Here is a 23,416-nt window from a genome sequence, read left to right as displayed (position 1 = left end):
GCCCACTGCCCTCTGTTGAAGAATCTTTTCCTAACCCTTCCCTGACACAGCTCTATGCCATTCCACTGGGTCACTTTAAGGCCTGCAGAGAAAGGGAATTCCTATTTGCTGCTTCTATGTTAGCCAGGGCCAGTACCTTATTGTGGCAGGCAATGTGTGAACCTCAAAATATTCTACTTGTTCTAAAGAAAAGGAAGAATCTCTGAGTAGAAAGGGAAAAGTTCTTGAAGGGGCAGGTTCTGCTGAGGGACCATCCATCTAGCCTGCATTCATTCCTCTGTTGTTGTACTCCTACTGCAAAAAAATAAAAAATAAAAAAAAAATCTACTTTGAGCCCAGATTAATCTCTGATCTAAACCCTTTGCCACAGAGTTACACTGGGGATTAATTTGGCTCACTGAGTCTAACCTGACCTTGGCAGCAACTCAGAAGTGCAAACACCAGAAATGTTGTTCCTTTAGTTAATGGTAACAGGCTGTGGAAGCCATTGTCTGCTGTTTTCTGTGAAGCCAATGAATCAAATCCATATGTGGACTTGAAAAGGACTACCACAAACATGAATCCATGCAATTCGAGCAAAATTAGGAATTTGGTCGCGTACTCATGCAACACCATACATGTACAAAACATCAAATCCATCTCCTTTCCAAACCTTTTGACTTTGTGATGTTCTGGAACATCTCTGCAGGGCAACCCAGAGGTTGTACAGCTATGGGAGCAGTTTTCCAGCTCCAGTAACCCTGAGGCTTCTAGGAGCTGATAATGATTGGAGGCTTCTGTCCCTTTTGCTGAAGCCATCAAGATCTGCAGTGAATCTCAATGATTGTCAGGACCCCAGTTCCACAGTTGCTGGCTCTTGGCTGCTCTGGAGCTCCATTAAGAGCTCTTTGCTCTTCAACGTCTTGTCATCTGTCTTTATCTCTCTCCTATCAAGTCATTATCTTTCTTTTCCTGCCTCGCAGAGACACAGATTGAGCTTCTGCCATTCTTTTCCCCTTGTTTTCTTCTCCCTCCAAGCCAAGGATTCTCTAAGCTTCATCCACACACAAGCCTTTTAAGTGCTATCTCTGTCTCTATGACAGTGACTTAAACTCCTATACCTTTGTAGGATACTTCTTTCCCTTTCCTTCTGCTATCTCTATTTGTGCATTCTCTTGTCTGAGCTGAAAGATAACAAAGTCCAACTCCTTTTCTCTGCATGGTGAATGTGTTTCACCAGTGACACCACCAACAAACTTTCCATCAGTCAGGCTTGCAAGAGAAGAGGAAAGGAAGAGAATTTTGTACTTAACTCCTCCCTCTCCTTTTCCTCTGCATTTAGGTCACCCCAAATGCTACTCTTTTATCTCACACATCAACAAGTTCAATTTTTTTCTTTCCTTATGTTTGCTTCAGTCACTGTGGCCTAGTCTCCAGTCACAGTTCTTTCACATACCATATCAAATGCATTCCAACACTTCATTTCAGAGTTGATGAACATATGTTGCTATTATCATGTATATATCCTGCAACATAGAACCCCTACCCCTGAACCAGGGATCTGTTTTGCTTTCTGTTTGACATGAGGTAATCTTTTGTAAAGATTTATTTCTGCGGTTAATACGTCCCCATCTGTCTTAGGAATTTACAAAAGCTAAATCTATTCATTGTTGTGTAATTTATTTAAGACTGACAGGTAGGCCAGATGTCTTTTCTTCTGCATGTAGATAACTGCATTTCTAACCACCAAACCCTCAGAAGGATGTACATTTTCCTGCCTAAAATCAGTGAATGGTAGCTGAAAAGCCACTGCTGGTGAACACAGAAGGGAGTCCACGCTTCTCCCTTTCCCCCCTGTTACAGTCAGAAAGATTAGCACAGTAGAAAGGCAATACAGGAGTATTTAATAATAATACAGGAAAGGCAACAGTTCCCAAACACCCCCCAAATCTTTCCTCCACCTTAAAGCATGAGGTACTATGTGCTTTCTGAAAGAGTGAACCGCTGATATTGTTATATCTCACTATTCTCTTCCTACCTACAATTCTTTACTCTTTTATGCTAATCCCCATGGGTTCCTTAAGTGTATTTCTACTCTCATTATAGCTTCCTGCACTTAAGCATTAAATAACTCCGTGTTTCTAGCTAAAGTAAATAACTTTTCTTCAGTTTTGAGATAAAAACATAGCATTTAATTTTGTTTTTTACAAAAAAAGACTTCTAGTACAGTATTGTACAAAAGCAACAGTCTGACATTAGAGCTATTCTGCCATCTTCTATTGTGCCTGCAATGGAAAAATAAGCAAGTATTTTTAGCTAACTATGCTACGCCGGACAATTTGATAGCAGAAACCTGCTGTTGTCATTCAAAGGAACATTTGTTCAACCAGATGTCGTTATGAAAAAATCACCTAAGATCTTACAATGAGTATTTTCTAGACAAAAATGTCTGTTTCACATGAAATCTAGAGATTTCAATGCACTGGGATCATATCACAAAGCAACAGCATCTTACTAAACTTTCCTTGGAGAGGAAACATCCTTGGTCTTTGAACAGGACCATCAATGCTTGAGGCCATCACAGCTACCCACGGTGAACTGCCCAACTCTCCCAAACTCTGGGGTGATCATGAGAGTGTGATAATCTAAGCAGAAGGCCCTATGACGGGATCTCAAGTCCGTAATTATTACGCTGTGCTCTACAAATGGAATGTTATCCTATGGCAGCTCCTTACAGGGGAAGGCAGCAGCATGTTGTACCAATGACAGTGGAGGAGAAAGAAAGCTTAGGGACAGGAAATGTGGATCAATTTCTTACGTTAATAAGAGGTTCCTGAAGTAATGCAGATCACCTGAGTTCTCACCCAAAATCTACTTGTTATATTGAAAATGAATTTCTGCATACAATAAAAGCATTGTGCACTTGAGGCTGGGAAATGAGCAAAATCAGAACTATGGGTGGGCCTGGGAAGTAGGCAGAGCACACTAGCTGATATGCATGATTCATAAAGGATCACTAAATACACCATGAGCTCCCATGCTGTTCCTACTGTGTTTCCCTACAAGAAACTGGAGGCCCAGACTTTTTAGAAATCTTTGTGTTTGCCTTTGCAACTTGCTGTGTCAGCTATTGCAAAAGATGCTCAGGTCACTCTGCTCTTTCCAGGAAGAGCACCAAAACCTGTCTCTTTCGGCAGAAGTGCAATAAATACCGTTGCTTGAGCTCCTCAGTAACTTTGCAATTAGAAGAAACCAGGCAAATGTGAACTGCCATCAGAATTGTGTTTTATTTGCTGATGGAGTATTTGGGAAATGACATAACGTAGGGTCTGTGGCACGGTTCTGTGTGCAAAGTCCACTTGACCTCCTATTCCTTATCCAAGAGATGGTATGGCTGGCAGCAGGATGTTTCAAGCTAATGCATACATACGCTAAGAGCAATAGGTTATGTGGAACTAGCCCTTTTTACCCATCTGAAAGAAAGTGAGACTAGGTTTGGGGTAGGCTGAGAATGGAAAGAGGTTTTAACAGTTAGATAATGTGGCCAACTCCCATCACTACTAATTGAATGAATATTGATCAAAGTACACATGGAAGTAAGGTCAACTAAGACTTCTACAGTACAGTAGTAGTACAGGGATCTGTACTGTACCCACAAGTTCTAACATAAGGAAGATGGTATGTCAGAAGAATATGTGCTGAAACATTGGCTACCTGTACAGAACAGAATCTGCCTAGTGTTTTTGGGAAGGTCAATCTGCTCATTGTAGGCTGAATGGCAAATGATACAAGAGCAGCAGAGCTGGTACCGTGCACATGAACCATATATTTCCAGATCTAGGATTAAGGCAACACAAGTCTACTAGAAAAGTGCTTTCTATTTTTCAGTTAGTGAAGATTAACAGCTTAGCCAAACTGCTCGGCAAGAAGAGAATATGAATATAGTTCTTATCCTGCTCAGATTTCCAACGCTAAAGAACTTATCCTTCAATATTTTTTAGCATATGCAAATAACCACATGTATTTTTTTCTACTTATTCTGTTTTGAACATACTGTCACTTCTCTCCTAAGATACATACTAAGTAACAACAGCAGTTCCTCTAGATCTTTTTTATCATAGCATTTTGTCACTATCAATGATAACCTAGCATGAGGCAGTGTAATTATGTATGCTATCATATTCCTCCTTCTGAGGAATGAAAGAAAGGAGGCAGAGAAGCTAAAGTGTGGACTTTTGAAGAATTTTAGGCAGCTAATTCCCATTGAACTCCAGGAATTCCAGCCCAAACCATGGCTGGGTCATGTCTAAAGCTGTAGTGAAAGGATTATCAAGTACTTGATCAAATTCTGAATCTCTTAGTTCAGTCTCACTGCCCTCCAAGGCTCTTTGCAACAGTGAAAGTAAAACACAGACTAGGATTATGAATCTGTTAATTTCTGATAAGAAAGTTGTACCAGAAAATGGCAGTATTGCAGAGTGTTCAAGGTAGTCATGTTTGTCTGGAAAATGTCTTTCCCATGTTGTCATAATTAGTGTTTCTTTTTAAGCAGCACTGTTTTGTTTTGTTGGGTGGTTGGTTTGTTGTCTGTTTTTTTTTTTACTGAGGAGTACAGAACATGTCTAATGTTGTATTATCAAATGCTTATATGGTGCAACTACACATGAAAGAAAAAAGTGGCCTAACGTAAACCAGCTGCCAGACACTTTCTTTTTAGTATGGGTTGCAAGCTTGTATCAGAGTCAGCAGAGGGAAATGCACCTGTGCCACAGCAAATCAAGTGCAAAGTTTTACAAAAGCTTATGTAAGCTTAAATGTAGCTTAGTTTAATCATAGTTTTCTTTCTAGGAGATGTTTTCTTCTGCTGTCTCTATTGTGAGGTAGTGTAATCTCACTGCCTCGATCAAGCTTTTGATGGAGTGGTTCAACACTCCAGAAGTCAGAAGAAAAGTGAGATGGGAAACCTCCATCAGTCACTGTAGCCAGAGATCACTGTCAGGCATTGTCTTGGTTGGCTGGGCTGAAGTGAGCTGAGGCAAGAGGAGGAGAAGCAGTCAGCAGTTACAGATACTCATTTGACAGTCCTACCATTAAATACAACAGTTCTCAGTGCTATGCATAAAGAACACGCAGACCTCTCTCTCTTACCTTCTGTACCATGATCAGTGCATGGAGGAAAGAACTCCGAATAACACTCTCCAGGTGTTCTATAGTCAACAAAGTTAATATGGCAGTAGGCTGTACTAAAGAAAAGATGCTATAGAAGAGGCTATAGTAGCATTACAGAAATCAGGGACATACTGTGGTTTGTTGGCTTTCATTCATCTTCCTCCAGAGGACAGGAGGAGAAAATAAGAAAAAAGCTTGTGGGTCAAGATAAGGACAAGGAGATCACTTACCAATTACTGTCATACGCAAAACAGACTTGACTCCAGGAAAATTAATTTATTGTCAATTAAAGCAGGTCTGGATAAAGAGAAACAAAGACATCAAAACATCCTTCCCCCCTTTTTCACCCCAAGTACAATTTCACTTCTCCATTCCCTGATCTTTCTCCTTCCTGACTGCAGCAAGCAGTTTGTAGAAGTGGCTGAATGAGGAATGGGAGGAGGGTGTAGTTAGTTCACAGCAGTTTCTCTGTCACTTTTTTCTCCATGTACTTTTCCCCTGGCCAGTATTAGTTATTCCATGGGGCTGCAGTCCACAAGGCTGCAGTCCTTGCAGGGATTACCTGCTCCAGCTCTGGCTCTTTGTGCAGGTCTCTCTGACCTCTCACAGAGGCTCCTCACTACTGAAACCTTGCCAGCAACACCCACTAAGCATATTCAGAAAGAGCTAGGAGAGTTACAGGAAAGGGCAGTAATTGGAAGAAGAAGAATCATGAGAAAGAGAGAAGGTCTAAGTTTCAGAAATATACTAATGTATTGAGACATGATAGCTGTTCGTGCATTAAGAAGCAGCTCAGAGATCAGAATTATTTGATCTCTTTAATGACAAGAAGAGATCTAGGAAGATATGTGGGAAATGTATGATGTGTTTTGAAATGATTAAAGCAAATGTCTTGCTTTGCAAACCACCTAATGGGTAGCTTTCATTTAACTTCAGTTATCTGCAAGAGATGTGTCTCTCTCAGCCAGTAATTTTAGGCTCCCTTTTAGTCAAAAATAAAAAAATGACAGAGGACCCCAGAAAGTGTGATTCACTTAACCTGCTTCAGAGCAGTAATGAGTCACATGCTGATAATGCCTAACTCCTTCTCACAGATCATATCAGCAACCAACTCAGAGCACAGGTAGACAAATCCCATCTAGCATGTCCAATGAAAAGAACACCAGTAAGTTATTTTGAATAAATAATACTAATATACATTATCTCTTGATTTGGTTTATTAGTTAGCTAATCAACTCCCTTAGGAGGAGCTGCTGCTACAGGCAAGTTACTGCACTCAACTTTGCTCACTCTCTGAAAATCTAGCACTAGATAGAGCAGGGCAAGGAGTGAGTTTGGCTGGACTCCTCTGCATTCAGTGTAGAGTACAGGCATGCTGTTATGGACACAGAAGGAAGAGAAGACTTAACTATATTTTTATGGTACTCCTGTAATACTAATGAAAATACATTCAAGTGTTATTTTTGTGATTCTTCCATGTGGAGAAAAAAAGGACAAGTTCTTTGTTCTGACCATTACAGTTTCTCAAAATGATCTTAATCATTGTCTGAAGGCTTTGCAATGCTGATAACATGTGGTTGTCTTTTTTGCAATGACAGGAAGGCATCCCTTAAATTTGATGTTAGCTCCTTTCATATTACCTTTCTCTTAGAGGGTATCTTTTTACAACCTGACAATGTTTGCATGGCTCAGACGAGCACTGTTGCTAAGAAACAAGTGCCAACTGTGTATTTAAGGCTTTGCCTTTAAGCATACAACTCAAGGAAGTATTTTTCTTTTCATTACACTGTATTGTATGTTTCTATCAAGACTTCTGTCATCTGACTCTTGGGGTTACATCTCTGTTACAATCCAGTAGGATAAGACCTGTTCTTTTCCCATTGTCTGTGCAGTGCCACAGTGACCTACACAACTGTATAGGTAACAAACCTATTTTACAATTGTACATTTTAAGGCTGCAGTAAGAGCTCATTCTACACTGTGATGTAAACAAGAGGAGATACAATGGAGCTGAGCTGCTGCAAATATCTGTTAGTGCTATACTACAATGCACAGTACGAATTAGCATTCTTTGAAATGGCAGCTCTAGAGCGCATCAGTGCTCCAAGGCAAACTAACTTACCTGAGCTGTTTTTTGTTTTGTGGTGGGTTGTTGTTGTTGTTTTGCCACGTAGTAACTAAAACATATTGATGTTCTTTTCATGTACAAGATGTGCATTTCAAAAGCATAAAGCAGATCACAGGACCATGTGAGGGAGTGACCAGCACCTAAGAACTACAGACTGCCTTGACTATCCTTCCTATTAATTGCATTTTCACTAATGTGTGGCACAAACATCTCGTTTCTTGAGGAAGTCCAAGAGCGATTAGAGGTAGCTTACATAAAACAGTTTTCTGGGAAGAGATTAAGGAAAACAAAGTATGGCTGTGTCATCTGAGGCACAGAACTGCAAGAAGTCATGTAGATTTCTTGCCTGTTCTAACATCATCTTCATTCAGGAAGTTATTTTCTCCATTCAGACCATAAACAGACCAAGTATGACATGTCTTCCTTCATATTTCTGTGACATAAGAGGCCTTTAGTGTAGTCTGCATTTTACAGCATTACTGAAGTAATAATGCACTGAAAGCTTGCTCAGCTGCTGACTTGGTACTTCTCACTCCCATTCATAGCAGCCTTCTCAAAATCACACTGGAATAAGGTCTTATGTCAGGTATTACTCCTTTTACAAAGTATACTAAAGAACATTTACTAGCATATCTTAAAGTGTGAGGAATATTTAAAACCACACTAGTAAGGGAGAAATCAGAATATGTCCTGTGATGCAACAGCCTCAGATTTTTAGCTTTGTTTATTGGCTATTTTGGGACATACAATTCTCAGTGGCTTTTTCACTTATTACTGCAAACTAGGACGAATATTATCTGTTTTTAAGAACATGAAAGCTCAGTCCCACAAATTCGCTTCAAAATAATACTTATTCACAGCAGCAACCTCAATAGGTGAACTCATGTTAGTTCTTACCTTTGAGCCTAGTTCTCTTGGTACTTTTAAGGTACCATGACACCATGGGCTTGTCTCCTAAATGTTACAGAAAAGTAAAAATGGTGAACAGATGTGAGGTAAAGTGTTTCTTGAGCCTCAGTTCTGTTCTGCTCCGCACAATGTGGAATCAGGGTTTTGACAAGTAAACTTGTTTTGAAATGGGAACATTTTGTACTTGTTTTGCTTAGGTGATTGTTGCACTGAACAGCGTGACCAGGAGCCCTCAGAGCTGTCCTCTTTGTAATTTCTCTGAGCTCTGTCTTGGCACACACTGATTAAATAAGCAGTGAAAGAATGTATAGTGATATGAGAGTGGAATACACATGCTCACAGGCCAGATTTTCAGTCAAGTTAGAGCTATCAGAATCTATCTACCACCGCAAAGAAGAAAAATCTTTTCTTCCTAATGTCAATAATAGTAGTGCATTTATTCATTGTGGCATCAGTAGGACTCACTCTGTAGCTGCCAAGCAACAGTGGTTCTTCCTGGGAACTGATATTTGATCTAAATTCCATTTCTGGCTCCACCACATTCTTCTATCAGCTGCATACATCACAAGGAGATATGTCCCACCTCTAACTGTGTTGCCTTGAATCTACCTTTCAAACTAGGTTGCTCCAATCAATCTTCAATTTTGATGGAGATGTGGATTTGCCTCTTGGCACAATTTTGATTTTAAGAGTTATTTATATTCAGATGTGTTGTTGACACAATGGTTGATGTGTACACACAGAGTTCCCTCTCTTCTTTCTATGCACACTCATGGCTTGCCTCAAGCTCTGCCTTACACTTGAGCTGCTATCTAGGTCTTTGCAGAAGGGATGTAAAAGAACACTAGCCTTCTACCACGGATATAATGTAAGGGGATTAGCACTCAAGGCAAAAAAACAGATTAATGTGTGCAGTAGAACAGTGTAAATAAGATGGAAAGTTTGGTTGCTTCATGGAGTCACATGCAAAGGACAGATACAATTTAACAGTCCAGTTCAGAAACTCTGCAAGAAATAAATTGTTTAATTGTATCAAAACCAACCTGCCTGTTGTTTCAAGGGTTTACTTGCTAAGCAGACCGGTGTAACTGGGTTTAGAAGCAGCACCCTCATCTGCTAGGGGGTGTCCCTGCCCACAGCAGTTGGGTAATGATCTAGATGATCTTAAAGGCCTCTTCCAATCCAAACCATTCTATGTTTCTACAACTTTACAGGCCATTTAACACAGCAATTTCTGTGGTGCCAAGCTGTCATCTCCTTTCCCCAGCACAGCATATCACATACAATGCTGAATATTCACACATAAAAAATCATGTTTATGGAAATTAAATTGTCATGGCAACAGAAGAGGTCTTGCAAGTACTTTAAAAATAGAGAATTAACAAAACACATTTATGAAATCTAAGATCCATTATTTTGTGAATGCACTTAAAAAAAAAAAATGCAATAAATGCTTTTCTACCTACATGAGGACAAAATCATTTCAAACAAAGATTTCACTTCATGATGTTGGTATACATAATTGATATATGCATACCTATAAATACATATTTTAAACTAAAAGAGCAAAGGTCACTTTCATCTGGACAGTGTTATACTAACGTGATCATCAGGCTTATTATATCTCAAGTACACAATTTTCATATTTTATGATTCATACTTTGTAAAATGAGTCAATTTTTCAACTAAGCTTGTAACCATGGCACATTATAGCACGGTTTATTAATTTCCATTAAAAAAACTCAGTTCTTCAGTGGCTTATAACACTTACCTACTTACTTTTTAAAGTCACTCATTTGACTGATTTTTTTTTCCAGTTCTCAAGATGAATTTCACAATTGAGGCTTTTCATTCTGTAGAAACTAGCCTGTTGTGACTTTTACAAAGCAATTATCCACAGACTCAGGCTGACAGAATTTGTAAGCGTTGTGTGGATATTCATCAGTGCTTGTATCGTGCTGAAAAAACAGCCTAAATAAATGACAAGCTGCTGATATGCTGCAGTATGTTCAAATTCATCTTCCCAAAGATGGCAGACTTAGTCCCTTACACAGTGCCTTGTATAAACATTAGTGAAGTTAGAAATGCAGTACAGGTTACATCTCTGCAGTGAACATAACCCTGTTCACTAATTGTGTTCCCAGAGTCCTTCTATTGACCATGTTCACTCTGCCCTCTAGCAAGATTTGACCATTATCAATTCTGGGCATATTCTTTAGGTATGCTTATAACAGGAATTTTTAATTTAAGGTAGCAGACTACCAATTAGCTTTCCTCAAACATCTCATATTTATTACTTTGGATATTTCTTGATCACAGACTTGAATGCATAAATGTCTGTGGTTTTGTCTAGTCTACTTGAGTCATGAATTAGTTGGCAATATATCCACTTCTTTAATTTAAAATCTCAGTATAACATTGCTGTCCTCCAGTGTTTAAAGTCGTGAATCAGATTTTTCAATACTGAGATTGAAAAACATGTAACTTATTCTTTTTTCTGCCCTTTCTCTCTCTCTTTTTCTTGAGAAAGCATCATATCCCTGAATCCTGCTCCAAAACCATGAATGCTAGTTACATTTTTTCTCTTCTTTAAAGACTAATTTCTCATCTAACCAAGAGCCTTAGGGGACAGGGTTCCAAGGAAACACCAAATATTGTGATAGTCATGATTACACTGTTAGGCCTTTTGGGGGACTGTCAAGTAGTTTGAGAGAAACTAAGAGTTTGGTTTCTAATTCTTTTAGGATGGAAAAACTGAGCTTTGCACTTAAATAAAGATGATTATGTTGCTGGAGGAGGTACTGTGAAAACCTCTGAGCAAAAAGATTGAGAATGTGAAAATTAGTACTTCAAGTCAAAATTTCAATTTCAACCTACTTAATTTCCTTGATTCTGTACACTATGAAACCTAGGAAGCTTATAACTTTATAACAGAAACCAACAGTAAGGTCAAATTTTCTCCAAGGATTTTCAAGTTCTCACAGTTGTGGTCCCTATTTAATACAAATACTCAAAAACCCTGGAGATAGGAGGGGAAAAAAAGAAGGAAGTGGGATCAAATCCTTCACTTAATGGAAAAGTTCCCAAACTTCTGCAAAACCAGGGAAACGTGGGTTTGATGTGGCTGGAGTCTCTAGAGAAGGTTGGTCAATACAGATTTTTCATTTTCATGAGAGTCTGAGTCCATGTGGTGCCCTGGGTCTGACTTCTGTTCGGGATGGCTAAGATTTCTGTGAGATGCTGTGTGATGCTGGGTCCAGCTATCTGCTGAGAAATAGTACTGCCACACCAGCTTTGCTCTATGTGCATCACTACATAACTGCCCAATTCTTAGACCAACATTTGAAGAGTAGGTGGGCTCAAAGGAGTTTGAAATATGACACTGCACTGAACTGAAGACAAGACTAAATACAAAAGAATCATAGAATATCCCAAGTTGGAAGGGACCATAGTGATCACTGAGTCCAATCCCTGGTTCCACACAGCACCACACTCTGGTGAAAAGCCTTTTCCTAACACCAGGCTAACCACTTCTGACACAACTCTTGCTATTCCCTTGGGTTCTGTCACTGTCACCGGAGGGATCAGCACCTGTGCCTCCACTCCCCTTGTGAGGAAGATGTAGAAAGACTGTTTTAGGTCAGATTGATTTTATAATTTGTAGAAAATCAAGAAAATTCATTTCAATTTCTTCTTTCCAGGTTATCTCTGAAAGCTTTCATAAGTGTTGCAAACTCCAATCTCTTCTACAAATTTAGGGACTATTTTAGAATCCTTTTACCATCCAATCTCAAGTCTCTACAAAATGTAAAATTGCAGATGGATTCTAAAATCCATTCTTCTGCTTTATACCAGCTGCTGCCACCTATTGGAGTTTTTGTTTAAGGTGCTGTACGTGATTTGATGGGTAAGAAAGAGACTGAGAAACCTCAGTTCCGGTTTCCTTTTCTCCCTTTATCCTATATACAACCTCTCAGTGGTTTTTTAATGGTGGAAAAAAAGGAAAGGGCAATAGTTCGTCAGCAAAGTTTGCAAATCTTTCTGGTGCTCACAAATTCATAGCACTAGAAAAAAATTACCTCTATCCTGTAATGCAGACTACCCAAAATTCACTTGTTAAAGAAATCTCCTCACCCATTTTGCATCTTCAGTGAGATCATGAGGTCTTCAGGTCTGTGACTTGCATCAGAGCCCTGCATTTGTGATCCTGGCTGGAGAATTTGAGGTTGTTACTCTGTGTTATGATGGGTATGGAGCTCTTGGAAGAGACCTCCATAAAGGAGGAGGGGGAGTTGGACTCAATGATCCTTACAAGTCCCTTCCAACTTGGAATATTCTGTAATTCTATTCAAATCCTTTCATTTGTTTTCTCTCTTGCTGCAGGAAGTTCCAGTTTCTTCCCACCAAATCTCTGCTAATGCACTCTCCCAGGCTGTCCTTTTCTCCTTCTGGACTTGATTCTCTATTTTTCTCCGATGTCACACCCTTTGTCTGGAACAGCTTTCCAGAGTCCTTAAAATTCAGTTTGTTCACTTGGCCATTTAATATTTCTTCTTTGCTGTCTGCCCCCACCTTCACTCTTAATCTTCAAGTACATCTGTCCAAACTGCATTAAATTACAAGATGCTGAGCAAACCCTATCTCCTCTCATATTCATTAAGTAATTAATGTATCTACAGAGCTGCTGAAACTACAGCAGTGAACAAAAATGTCATTGGCCACTTCTTTTGTCTTCTATTTTGATGAAAGCAAAAGGTGGGGGGTGGGAATTTATTAGCATAAAAGCTGGTCTGAAAATGACCACAGTTCAGAAAGCAGCAGCACTGGGTAAGTATGCAGCTTGACAGTGAAATGAACCAAAAAGTAGACACAATAAACACAAGTAGAGCTCAACTGCAGACTTTTACCAACCATAATGAATGAAGAATAAAAACTGACCAAACAACATAAACAATACTAAATATTTGGACTGTGGCAGAGCCAGTAGTCAAGAACAAAGTGTTGCTGTGCTTGTGCTGTGTATGTTCATATCTGCATTTGTAAAGCAAGGGCATGGGAGAATGATGAGAAGATGTACTAGTGATCACACAGGCTCAGCAGAATAACACAAGGAAGGGGTCCAATCTAAAACAATGGAAAAGGAGGAAGAAAAGAATATTTAAAGTATTCAAGTAAGTCTGGGCTAATAAAATTCAACTGCAAAGCAGAAAGCAGCTTTTTTCATAAAATACTGCAGGGTACACCACTGAACACTGATTAAAACTGAGGAGCCATGCCAGAGGCATTAAAGGTACAACTCTTATTGGTTTTTAGCTGATCTAACACATAAGTTGGAGTTGTCTCAAAAGAGGAGGAAGCTTTTCACACAGAGGGTGGTGGCACACTGGAACAGGCTGCCCAAGGAGGCTGTGGATGCCCCATTCCTGGAGGCATTCAAGGCCAGGCTGGATGTGGCTCTGGGCAGCCTCTGCTGGTTGGTGACCCTGCATATAGCAGGGGGGTTGAAAATACATGATCATTGTGGTCCTTTTCAACTCAGGCCGTTCTATGATGATTCTGTGATGATGAGGAGCTACGAACTTGACATAATTTGTCATTTATTCTGATCACAAATTACCTATGAATTAGTTTTGAGTTTAAAAACTTGTTTGTCATTCTTGATGGTCCAGACACTTCATGGAACAAAAATATTCCAGACTACTGAGTGCTGGCAAGATCTTTGAGTAGCTGTTTGGTACAATCAGCCAAGTAAGTTATATAACACACTTCTAATTCTTACCTATATCTCTGTTGAAAAGGAGGAAATCAATAGCTTTCTCCCTGCTGGCCAGAACAGAACCTGCAACAGTAGAAATCTGTAGATTCAGTTGTTCTTATGCCCAGTGCTATATCTTATGCCCAGTGTTATATCTCCACAAAGAATAATTAGAGTACAGCTGGTACCACTGCTGCTGTACCATGGAGCAGTAAGTTGTGAAAGAACAAATTCTATCACAGGTCTCCTCTCCTGCCTTGCACATGCATGTGAAGAAACTACCACAAAGAACTTCTTGATCTTTTCAGCATATGGACCATTTTCAGTGGATACACAAACTTGATAAGTGAATTCTACTAGCAAAAGGTTTGCTTTGTTTAATTACACTGTCATGAAAATATAGCTTCTTCCTGCAGTCTACCACTGGTCTGTGCAAAAAAAGGCTGAAAGATGCTTCTGGCTACAGAATCCCAGGAGTAAAGTTCATAAACACAAATTTATATAAAAACCTGAAAAATCTGTTTTCCACATACGGTCTTATCAATCAATTCATTTATTTGCATATCCACAGAAAAGAAAAAGAATTATTAGGATTACAAATGCCATAGCAAGCTTGAGTTTTAATACACAGTTGACTGAAAGTCTCAACTTCTTTTTGGCAGTGTTAACCTTAGATAAGAAAATGTGTTTATTCCTTAAAATTCTTTGTTTCATTCATGAAGACAATGGGTATTTGCTTGAGGCATCTAGTTACAATTTCAACAACAAAAAATAAAATGGATATTGATAACTTTAAGCAGATCTCATTGCTGCAGCTTTCCTGAGTGGTGCTTCCTGTCCTTCCCTTCCGCTCTTTAGAGAACTCATTCTGCTGAAGAGAGCACTAGCTTTTAATGAGAACCTTCTGCTCGGCTTGTATAAACCAAGACTCAGGGACATGATTTAGTGGAGGGTTGTTAGTTAGGGTAGTATGGTTAGGTCATGGTTGGACTCAATGATCTTTAAGGTCTTTTCCAACCTGAGTGATTCTATGATTCTATACAGCTGAAAGACTAGCCCTTGAATTCATGACTGAAGCAGATGAACAGATAGCACAAGGCTCATGATGTGGAGGTGATGCTCTCAGGAGCAGGAGAGATATACACCACCAAGAAAAAGGTCGTGCAGGCTGGGAATCATCCCTTCTTTCTCTAGTTGCCTGTGAGAGGCTGTCTCTCGTGATCTCCATCACAGGCTATTTCATGCCTCACAGGTGGCTGCTCTTCTAGCCTGCGCTAACATAATCTTATGCTATGTATTTCAGTTACTCTCTGCATAAAAATAGTATACATGTGTAATTCAGGCTGTGATCCAAAAGTCCACCCCCTTCCTGACACGAGGGATTCATCTTGGAGAATACCTCATACTTAATTTCACTCACTTCTCACATTCCCCTCAAGTTCCCCCCTTCGTTTCCCCCCCCTCCCACACACGTGATGTCGAGAGAAGGAAAAACGGGTAGGAAGGAGGGCAAGATTCCTGTGTATCATCTCAGGGAATGACAGAGAGCCAGATCTTCTCCCACACTGACTGGCACGCGGCAGCTCCAGGAGAACACAGTCTGCCAGCTATAGGGCACGGCCAGCCCCTTCGTTCATCTGCCATCTGCAGCACGTACTGGCTGCAGGTGCACGCTGCTCAATCCTGCAGGAATTGAAAAACAGACCATACCCTGCCATTTACTTCTGCCGGCGTCTTTGTCTGACTTCCTCCAGAGCTTGTTGGGACGTGACTTAGCCCCAGGGCCTCAGAGGCATCCCCAGGGCCCCTGTGCCACTGTGACCTATGTGATGCAGTGAACACTGGCAGTCGATGGCACCAGGGTTTTTGCTACAGCACTTACTGAGGACACCAGCTCCGTCATCTCCCTTTCATACCAGTTGCTCCTTTTATGAACCTGAAGCAGGGACATGCTCTACCAGACTCACACGAGGAAGACTACAATGGATTACAGAAAATTCTGCTCCAGGACATCACCAAGTAGTTGTGTCTATCATAGTGGGTGGAAGCAGTGTGCAACTGATAGTTTGTTCCACAAAAACAGACCACAAGCAGGTGGGTTAATCAGGCTTCTCCAGGCTGTATTTGGTCTGAAATTGAATTTTTGGCAGTACAAGTTTAACGTATCCCCTGGGTATGAAAAATTTCACCTGAATCTTCTGTAACATTTATACAAAGAGTAATGAAAACCCAGTTCACAATGCAGAACTTGCAGTTCTGGGTTACTACATAAAACCCTGAAAACATCCCAGCTTTTCTGTTAAGAAAAAAAAAAAAGTGAAAAATAAAAGAAAGGAAAAAAAAAAGAAAAAATGACTGTAAACAAATAGAAAGTGTTACTTCTCCTGTCCAAACAGTACTGAAGCAAAGCATAAACAGCGTAAGGTCTTTCTGACCACCTGTGTATCTGGTAGCTTGCATTAGCACACAAGTTCTGTTGGGGTATTACTGATTTAAGGCACTGGGCAGTAGTGAACATGCACTGGTCTCCAAGCAGTGGAACACTTGGTTTATCCACTATTGCCCACTTTCTTGCCCATTCCAGTGGCTCTGACCCTTTATTGCATTTGTGTTTCAGAGACTACAAATCAGTGACAACTACATGCAAAACAGAAGGAGAACTGAACTCAGGGGTTGGAAAACACAGAACTTCCCTTATCACCAATATACAGCCACAGTAAGTAGGAAAAATACATAGCAAACCTGCAAAGCATAATTTTAACATGTTACATCTCTGTACTGCGGGAATCAATGGGAATTTTGCCATTTACTTTGCTAGGAACAAGTTCAGATGCTAGATGTGAATACTTCACATCACCATAAATATTAAATATCATTTGTTTTACAAGTGATGCTCCGTTCACAGAGAAGGCTGAATAGATCACAAGATCTCTTTTCATCCTATTCCTACAAGCAGATTTGTGTTCCTCCTGTTTCCCTTCATGTGTGGGCTGTATGATACATGACAGGATTTGGTACAGACAGTAAAAAGCTATTCTACTTGGGTGTATTATTGCTGAGTAAAATTTCTATGAGAATGCACAGGACATTAGCAGCTTCATTAAGAGAACAGTTCATTTATGTTGGACTATGTGCTGTGCTTTGCAGGGCAGAGTAGGGGATGCATCTCCAAAGCAAGGTTCTTAGCCAGTCAGAGAGAATACCATAGAAAAGGATTTGTTTTGTAGTTCATTTGTTTTGCTACCACTGTTTTGCACAGTGGTGATTGGGATGAATGGTGGTATGGACAGCCAGAAAGTACTGCTGACATCAGTGCACCAAATGGAAAATCTAAGACTGTTAAAAATCCAAACTATCTACCTAACAAAATAATACCATTCAGGGTGAGTCCAGCCACCTGCTGATAGTGCATCCAGCACAGCTACAAAATCCAGATTCATCCCAAGCATGGGCTGGGAGCCTATCTCCTAGCCTTTAGAAGGCAGCTACATTCTGCCATCCTTTACGGACCCTTTCCATGGGAGGGAAGGCACAGCACCCGCTGCCTCCAGCAGTCCTGCAGCAGCAAGAGAATTGCTGGGGCAGATGTCTACACCTCAAGGTAATCCTGGTGTGGGGACAGTTTATGGGGTTTGCCCTCCTAGGAAGAGGGAAGGTCAGGATTTTCTAAGTCAAAAGCAGCACTGTGAAGTGTCGGATTAGTCAGAAGTGGTAGGAAAAGCATACAGGAAATCTCCTCTACAGTTTTGTGGGGTCTTTTTTCTTCTATGCCTACAATGGAGACATAGCACCTTCAATGCAGTGGGAAGCTACATTCACTTAGCTCTGATTTTGAAAACTTCCCTCTGAAGACAGTGAGGAATTAATTGCTAAATAACAATAGCTCAAAAAATCATGAAAGTACTGGACTGGAGAGTTTGATTTATTGCTCTGTGTTCTGCAGGTGCTTGCACTAAAGGCTGTGACAACAGCACACCTCAGAGTGCAGCACTGCAGCTTTGATACTATTACAGCTTATATCCCAATGCCTTCCTTTCTATAGGAAAATTCAAAGGGACTTTAGTAAGTTAACATTTTCCTCTGGAACACTCCTGTAGGTGAACAGCATACACACAGGAGTAGCAACAGCTTACACGTGCTGCATAGGTTGGGGGTCACACTTTAATCAGAAGGACTTTCAGATTCATTAAGGAATGAAGCCACCTGGAACAAATAAAGCAGGTGCCAGTGGGGGTAGGAGCTTTTTTACTGCAGGGTGAGCTCCTGTATCAGTGTACAGGAGGGTCAAGGTAGGATGGGATCTTTGATTTTCCCAAAAAGGAGCACTTTATTCGCTGCCAGACTGCTCGTCGCCCTGCCTGCTGTTCCAGGTGTGTTTCTAAGGCTTGCTTTTACAAGGCTCCGGCTGGCCCCAAGGTGAGGTAAATGCAATGATTTCTTAATTAGAAGGGGTCAAAAAGAAACATAAAAGGAATTACAACCGCAACTTAAGGATGCGTTATCTGCATCTCTCACTCGGGACTTGCCAGCAAGAAAAACAGAATCCGCGTGGTTCCTCGGCACTCCAGCTCCGAGCTCCTGCCTTCGTGGCCCTGGGAGCCACACCGCGATCTGCGGACCCCACCTCCCACCTTCCCCCTCCTCAGCCCCCAGGCGCGGCCGTCGGGCGGTGCGCGAAGCGCCGCTCCCGTCGCGAAACTTTCCTCAGGGACTCGCTCCCTCCCTCGGCGGCTGCGGAGCTCCTTACCCAGCCCTGGCACGAAGGTGTTGAGGAAGAGGCAGATGACAGCCACGGGGAACGGCATGTAGGGGATGGCTGCGCGCAGGGGGCCCTTCTTCTCCCGGACCTGCACCACCACCCCGCTGGAGGGGGCAGCGCCCCGGCTGGGCTCCCCGCCCGCCGCGCTCTCGCCGTCTTTGGGCAGGGGATCCATGGCCGGAGCAGCGCTAGAGGTGCCCTAACGGGCTCCCGGCTGCCGCCGAGCTCGCTCCCGTTGCCGTCTGGCCCCGCCCGGGGGCTGGAGCGCCCGTCCCCCGTGCGCGCTCCCGCCGCCGCCAGCTCAAACCCGGGGGTGCGCGCCGCCCGGCCGGAGCGCGGTTCTGCCCTCGGGAACGGGGAGGGCACCGCCGGCGGTCGGGAGCTTCGGAGCGGTGGGAAATAACGCCCCTCGTCTTCTTAGCATTGCGGCTTTCGGGTGTGGGGAAAGGAGCGAGTTAAACTCTGCTCGTTTCTTGTTGGGAAAGTGCCGCTGTTGTGGGGAGTGAATGGAGAGCCGCAAAAATTAGTAAAGCAAAATGCGCTGGAATTACTTGTGGCTCGGGACGATGTGGAAATGGGGCTTTCACAAAGTGAAATGTCCTGTAGGGCTGGTGGTCGTCAGGCTGTGTGCTGCTGAGCAGATGAAATTGCCCAGATGGGGCAATTCTTGTGTCCATCCTTGGAGACATCCAAAGTCAGGCTGGATGGGGCTCTGAGCAACCTGATGGAGATGTAGGTGTTCCTGTTCAGCACAGGAGAGTTGGGCCTGGTGGCCTCTGAGGGTTCCTTCCACCTCAAATGATCCTGTGGTTCTATGAACAGTTTGACTTCAGTGAAATTAGTACACTAAACTTGTTAAGTAAAATAGTTGGCACTGGTGCAGAATGCACTTCCTAGGTTATGTGTGTTAGTTTTCTGATAGCTGGATTCTCAACAGTAAAAATATACACATGCCATCCAAAATGTGTCACTCACTCAGAAAGTAATGCCTCCTGCTTATTTCCAAGGAAACTACAACAGATACAAAGATCACAATAACACTATTACAATAGAGCACATTCTCAGCTATGAAACACTATTTTTCAATGTAGTTACGACCATTAGCCGAATTGTGTGGATGAGCTGGTTGAGCTGCTCTTCATCTGTGGTGTGACAGCTGTGCACGGCTGCCCAAAACATGGCTTGTCTTTCATGTTGCTGCTGCACCACCCACTGCATTACTGTGCTAACATCAGTAAATTTGTATCCATAAGTGTTCAGTGAATGTCAGTGGGGGCCTTTTTTCCTTCGCGGAGAAATTCAGTGACGCCCTTTTGCTCCATGTACATTTCCATATCAGACACCACTGTGTCAGGCTGTCCCTGTGCTGCTATCAGTGCCACGGCATCAAAATATAACGGGATATGACTGAGGAGGTTCAGCCTCTGCTACCATACCACCAACATCCACCTCTGATGTTGTGGGCCAACATCATAAAATAGGAGGCATTACTTTCAGAGCAGCCCTTGTATTTCAATGGTGGGATTTGTTTGCTTGTTTGCTGCATGCCTTTTATCCAAATATTCTTCTGATCTCTTTCTGATTAAACACACAGACATGTTTCTGCAGCATGCTGCCAACCTGGCTTGGCCAGAGGTTATTTAGTTTTTAAAGTGACATCATTTATTAATATGCAGATAGTTCTTGACATTCTTTTATATCCCCTATGCATAAAGTCACTTCCTAGAGAAGGGTTTGAAGGAAGCAACATGAACTCTGTGTTTCTCTTTGGGTTGGCCAAGCCACAGTCAGGTGACAAATCCTCATGCCATGAATATTGGCTAATTAGAACCTGTGCAAAGCAACATGCACAGCTGGAACATAATCAGTAACTTACAGTGATGTAATTCACTACAGACTCAAGCAGATGATGAGCAAGTGTTGGTTCTAGAAACTGTGTGGGTGATCCCACTAAAAGCAGGCAAAAGACCATTGTGGAAATCTCCCAAATAGGGAGGAGAAGACAGCAAAGAAAAATTGAAACAATATTTTGTCAGAAATGCTTAAGAGGAGATTGTGCTTTTATGGAGTATTTCCTTGGAATATCAACAAAAAAGAGCTAATTTGTTTATTTCCTGTAAGGTCAGTGAGCAGTGTGGTTAGTTACGCTGCAGGGGGAAGCTGCTGTGAGAAGCACGTGCTGGAGCTTCAGTCAGCATCCCCAGGTACTGTGTGCCTCAGACTTGGAAGAATCCAACGTGTGGCTCATGGGCACCAAATCCCCAATCAGAGGGGATAGCCTCCTGGCTGAGTTCAGGAGTTAGTCATTCATGTTAGATGTTAGCTGACTTTCGAGGAGCTATATTGTGAGATTTTTGTAGTAGAAGGCTTTTATTTTACTGGGTTTCAGTGATGAATAACCAGGATGTATTTCAAATAGTATTTTTTTTCTTCTTTCCTTTCCTTTGTGAAAGGAGGAAATCTGCAAAATGAATACCACTGGCATCCCCACAGTAAGCACAGGTCTGTCTCTGAAATAGGCCCTGCTGCTGAGCTTGGATCCTTCCCAAAGCCCTTGTCTTAAGTATCACACCAGCTGTTGAGAGATACAGTAACACAAATCAATTGAGAAACGTGATTAACAAAGACAACAAGGAGCTAACCAGCGCTATTGCTCCCTAAGGGTTCCCTGGGGGCAGGAGGAGATCTATGCTCCAATTACGCCAAATTAACTCCCATGTTTCACTGAGTGTTGTGATTGGTGAGTTTAGTTCAAGGAGCCTGCTTTTGTCTGAACATAAAATGTCAGTAAGTCTGTTCTTGTGCAGGAGAACAGAGTTCTTGGATCTCAGATCTAATTAACAAATCCATTCTATCAGATGAAATTGGAGATGGAGAGCTACGGAGAGAAACACAGAGGAGTGCAGAGGTGTGGCTTGTTCACCTGGTACCATTTGTGGCCCATGTAGACTCTGCTGTGACAGGACTGTTAAGGCCCTGAGACCTACACTTCTTGCTTACATGGTACACGTGTACATTCTGCACACACAAGGCTGCTGGTGAGGTCACTGGGAGGCACTTTGGGTCCCAGTAAGAGCTGCTCCTCTGGCTCCTGCCTTCCTTTCCAGGCTAAGTTGGCTCACAGTGGAAGGGGGACCCACAAAAGGATTGAGTCCCACTCCTGGCTTCACACAGGGCTATCCAAAATTCAGACCTTTTGTCTGAGAGGCCAAGCAAAACTGAATCTGAGAAATGTCCAGCAATAATAATAATATCCAGCAAAGTTGTGTGTTTGTTCACTAATGTGTTTTACTTTCTCAAGTCCAATGTCAAGACATGAGGGCTTCTCCCTCATACACATATCAGCCTTGTCTAGTGCTCCATTTTAGAAATTGCTTTCCAGCACTGAGTTAAATGTCAGTTGTCGTGGAGTTTGAGAAAACAGATGACCTTGACTTAGAGCAGCTGGATCAGGGCTTACACTCTAAAGTCTCTAGTCTGTCTCACCACATTCCAGGTTTTCCAATAAAGTGCTTAAGTGAGACACAGATGGAAATCTGGAATCCATTCCGTGAACACTTGCATCCTAGTCTTAAGTTGGGGTCTGCTGCCAGTTCAGCTGCTTGTTGCTGCCTCAGACTAACATGTCTTAGGCTTGTCAGTCTGCACCTGTCTGAAGGACTGATTTGGCAGCACCTTTAGCACAACTTCCAAAGATTCGCAGAGATTCACTCTGCAATTTACCTGTTACTGTTCCATGTTACTGTTACTTCTACCTTACTTGCCTACTAACACCAACTGCTTGTCAAATAGGAGTCCTTCACTCTGAACTGCATCTTATTGGTATTTCTCTGCTGCAGAAGTAATGTTCTTTTTCTTATTCTTTTATTCTGTCACGTAAAAAAAAAAAAACAAAAAACAAAAAACAAAAAAAAAACAACCTGTTGTTAGGAATGTTCTTGAGTGACAAAATTTAGAAGCAGATCTTAATTCACTTCCAAACATCCCCCAGGATCTTTAGGGAAGAAAGGTAACTGCATATGGTGCAAAATTAATAGGGCAAGGACCAACGCTTTTTTTTCTGATTTCTGCCATTGAAACAAATACTTCTGGAAAACATCAGGAAGGCTATAGATTTATCCTATTGCACCAGCAGCTATCACTGCCATGAGCAATCATTTTGTGGCACTGGCCACTTATGTTCTCTCCATCACAACTATAAATGTATTTATCCCCATTTTTGCTTATGGAGAGTCTCCTTAACTGCTGCAAGAAAATCATTTTTCTCCCTTGCATAACCTCATTGCCACCTTTTTATGGCTCCTTTCTTCTGTGAAACACTTCACCTTATATTATAGCTCAGTCATCTTCATTATTCACCTAGCATTGCTGTGCACTTCCATCATGTTCTTTGATGCAGCCAGTCTTTTCCACTTCAGCATGAACTATTTGGGACAGGCATTGTATGATGCTCCTGGATATCACATTTGGTAAGCATGGAGGGCATGATGAAGTTTCTATGAACTAACTGTTGTGATGTTTACTGTAATGCTTAGTCTTCTCATCGCACAGCTCAGTAGGTAGGTTATTGTGCTTGGAAATGCCCGTGGCTTGCTGTTCTGTTTGGGCAGTGTTGAGGGTTTTTTTGTTTGTTTTTCCAGACCCAATCCTACTCCTCATAAGTCACCTTTTTCCTCATTCCTGCTGGTCACAGTCCCTTTGCTCAGCCAGTCCCAAT

At 41.8% G+C, this 23,416-nt stretch overlaps 1 protein-coding gene across 4 annotated transcripts in view; it reads right to left on the bottom strand.

Annotated features, from left to right (window-relative positions):
• STUM (stum, mechanosensory transduction mediator homolog) overlaps window positions 1–18,958 on the bottom strand; it is a 38,615-nt gene extending 19,657 nt beyond the window's left edge. For all 4 annotated transcript variants that reach the window (XM_052672702.1, XM_052672700.1, XM_052672713.1 and 1 more), the window contains exon 1: window positions 18,688–18,958. In XM_052672702.1, the coding sequence (XP_052528662.1) occupies window positions 18,688–18,874 (187 nt within the window). In that variant the 5' untranslated portion in view covers window positions 18,875–18,958. The remainder of the gene's footprint in view (window positions 1–18,687) is intronic.
• Window positions 18,959–23,416: the final 4,458 nt, after the last annotated feature.

Source organism: Tympanuchus pallidicinctus, unplaced genomic scaffold, assembly GCF_026119805.1.
Source record: "Tympanuchus pallidicinctus isolate F22 unplaced genomic scaffold, pur_lepc_1.0 scaffold1, whole genome shotgun sequence".
In the NCBI taxonomy this organism is placed as follows: Eukaryota; Metazoa; Chordata; class Aves; order Galliformes; family Phasianidae; genus Tympanuchus; species Tympanuchus pallidicinctus.
Note: the sequence above shows the minus strand (reverse complement) of the source record. Positions and strands in the feature narration are given on the sequence as shown.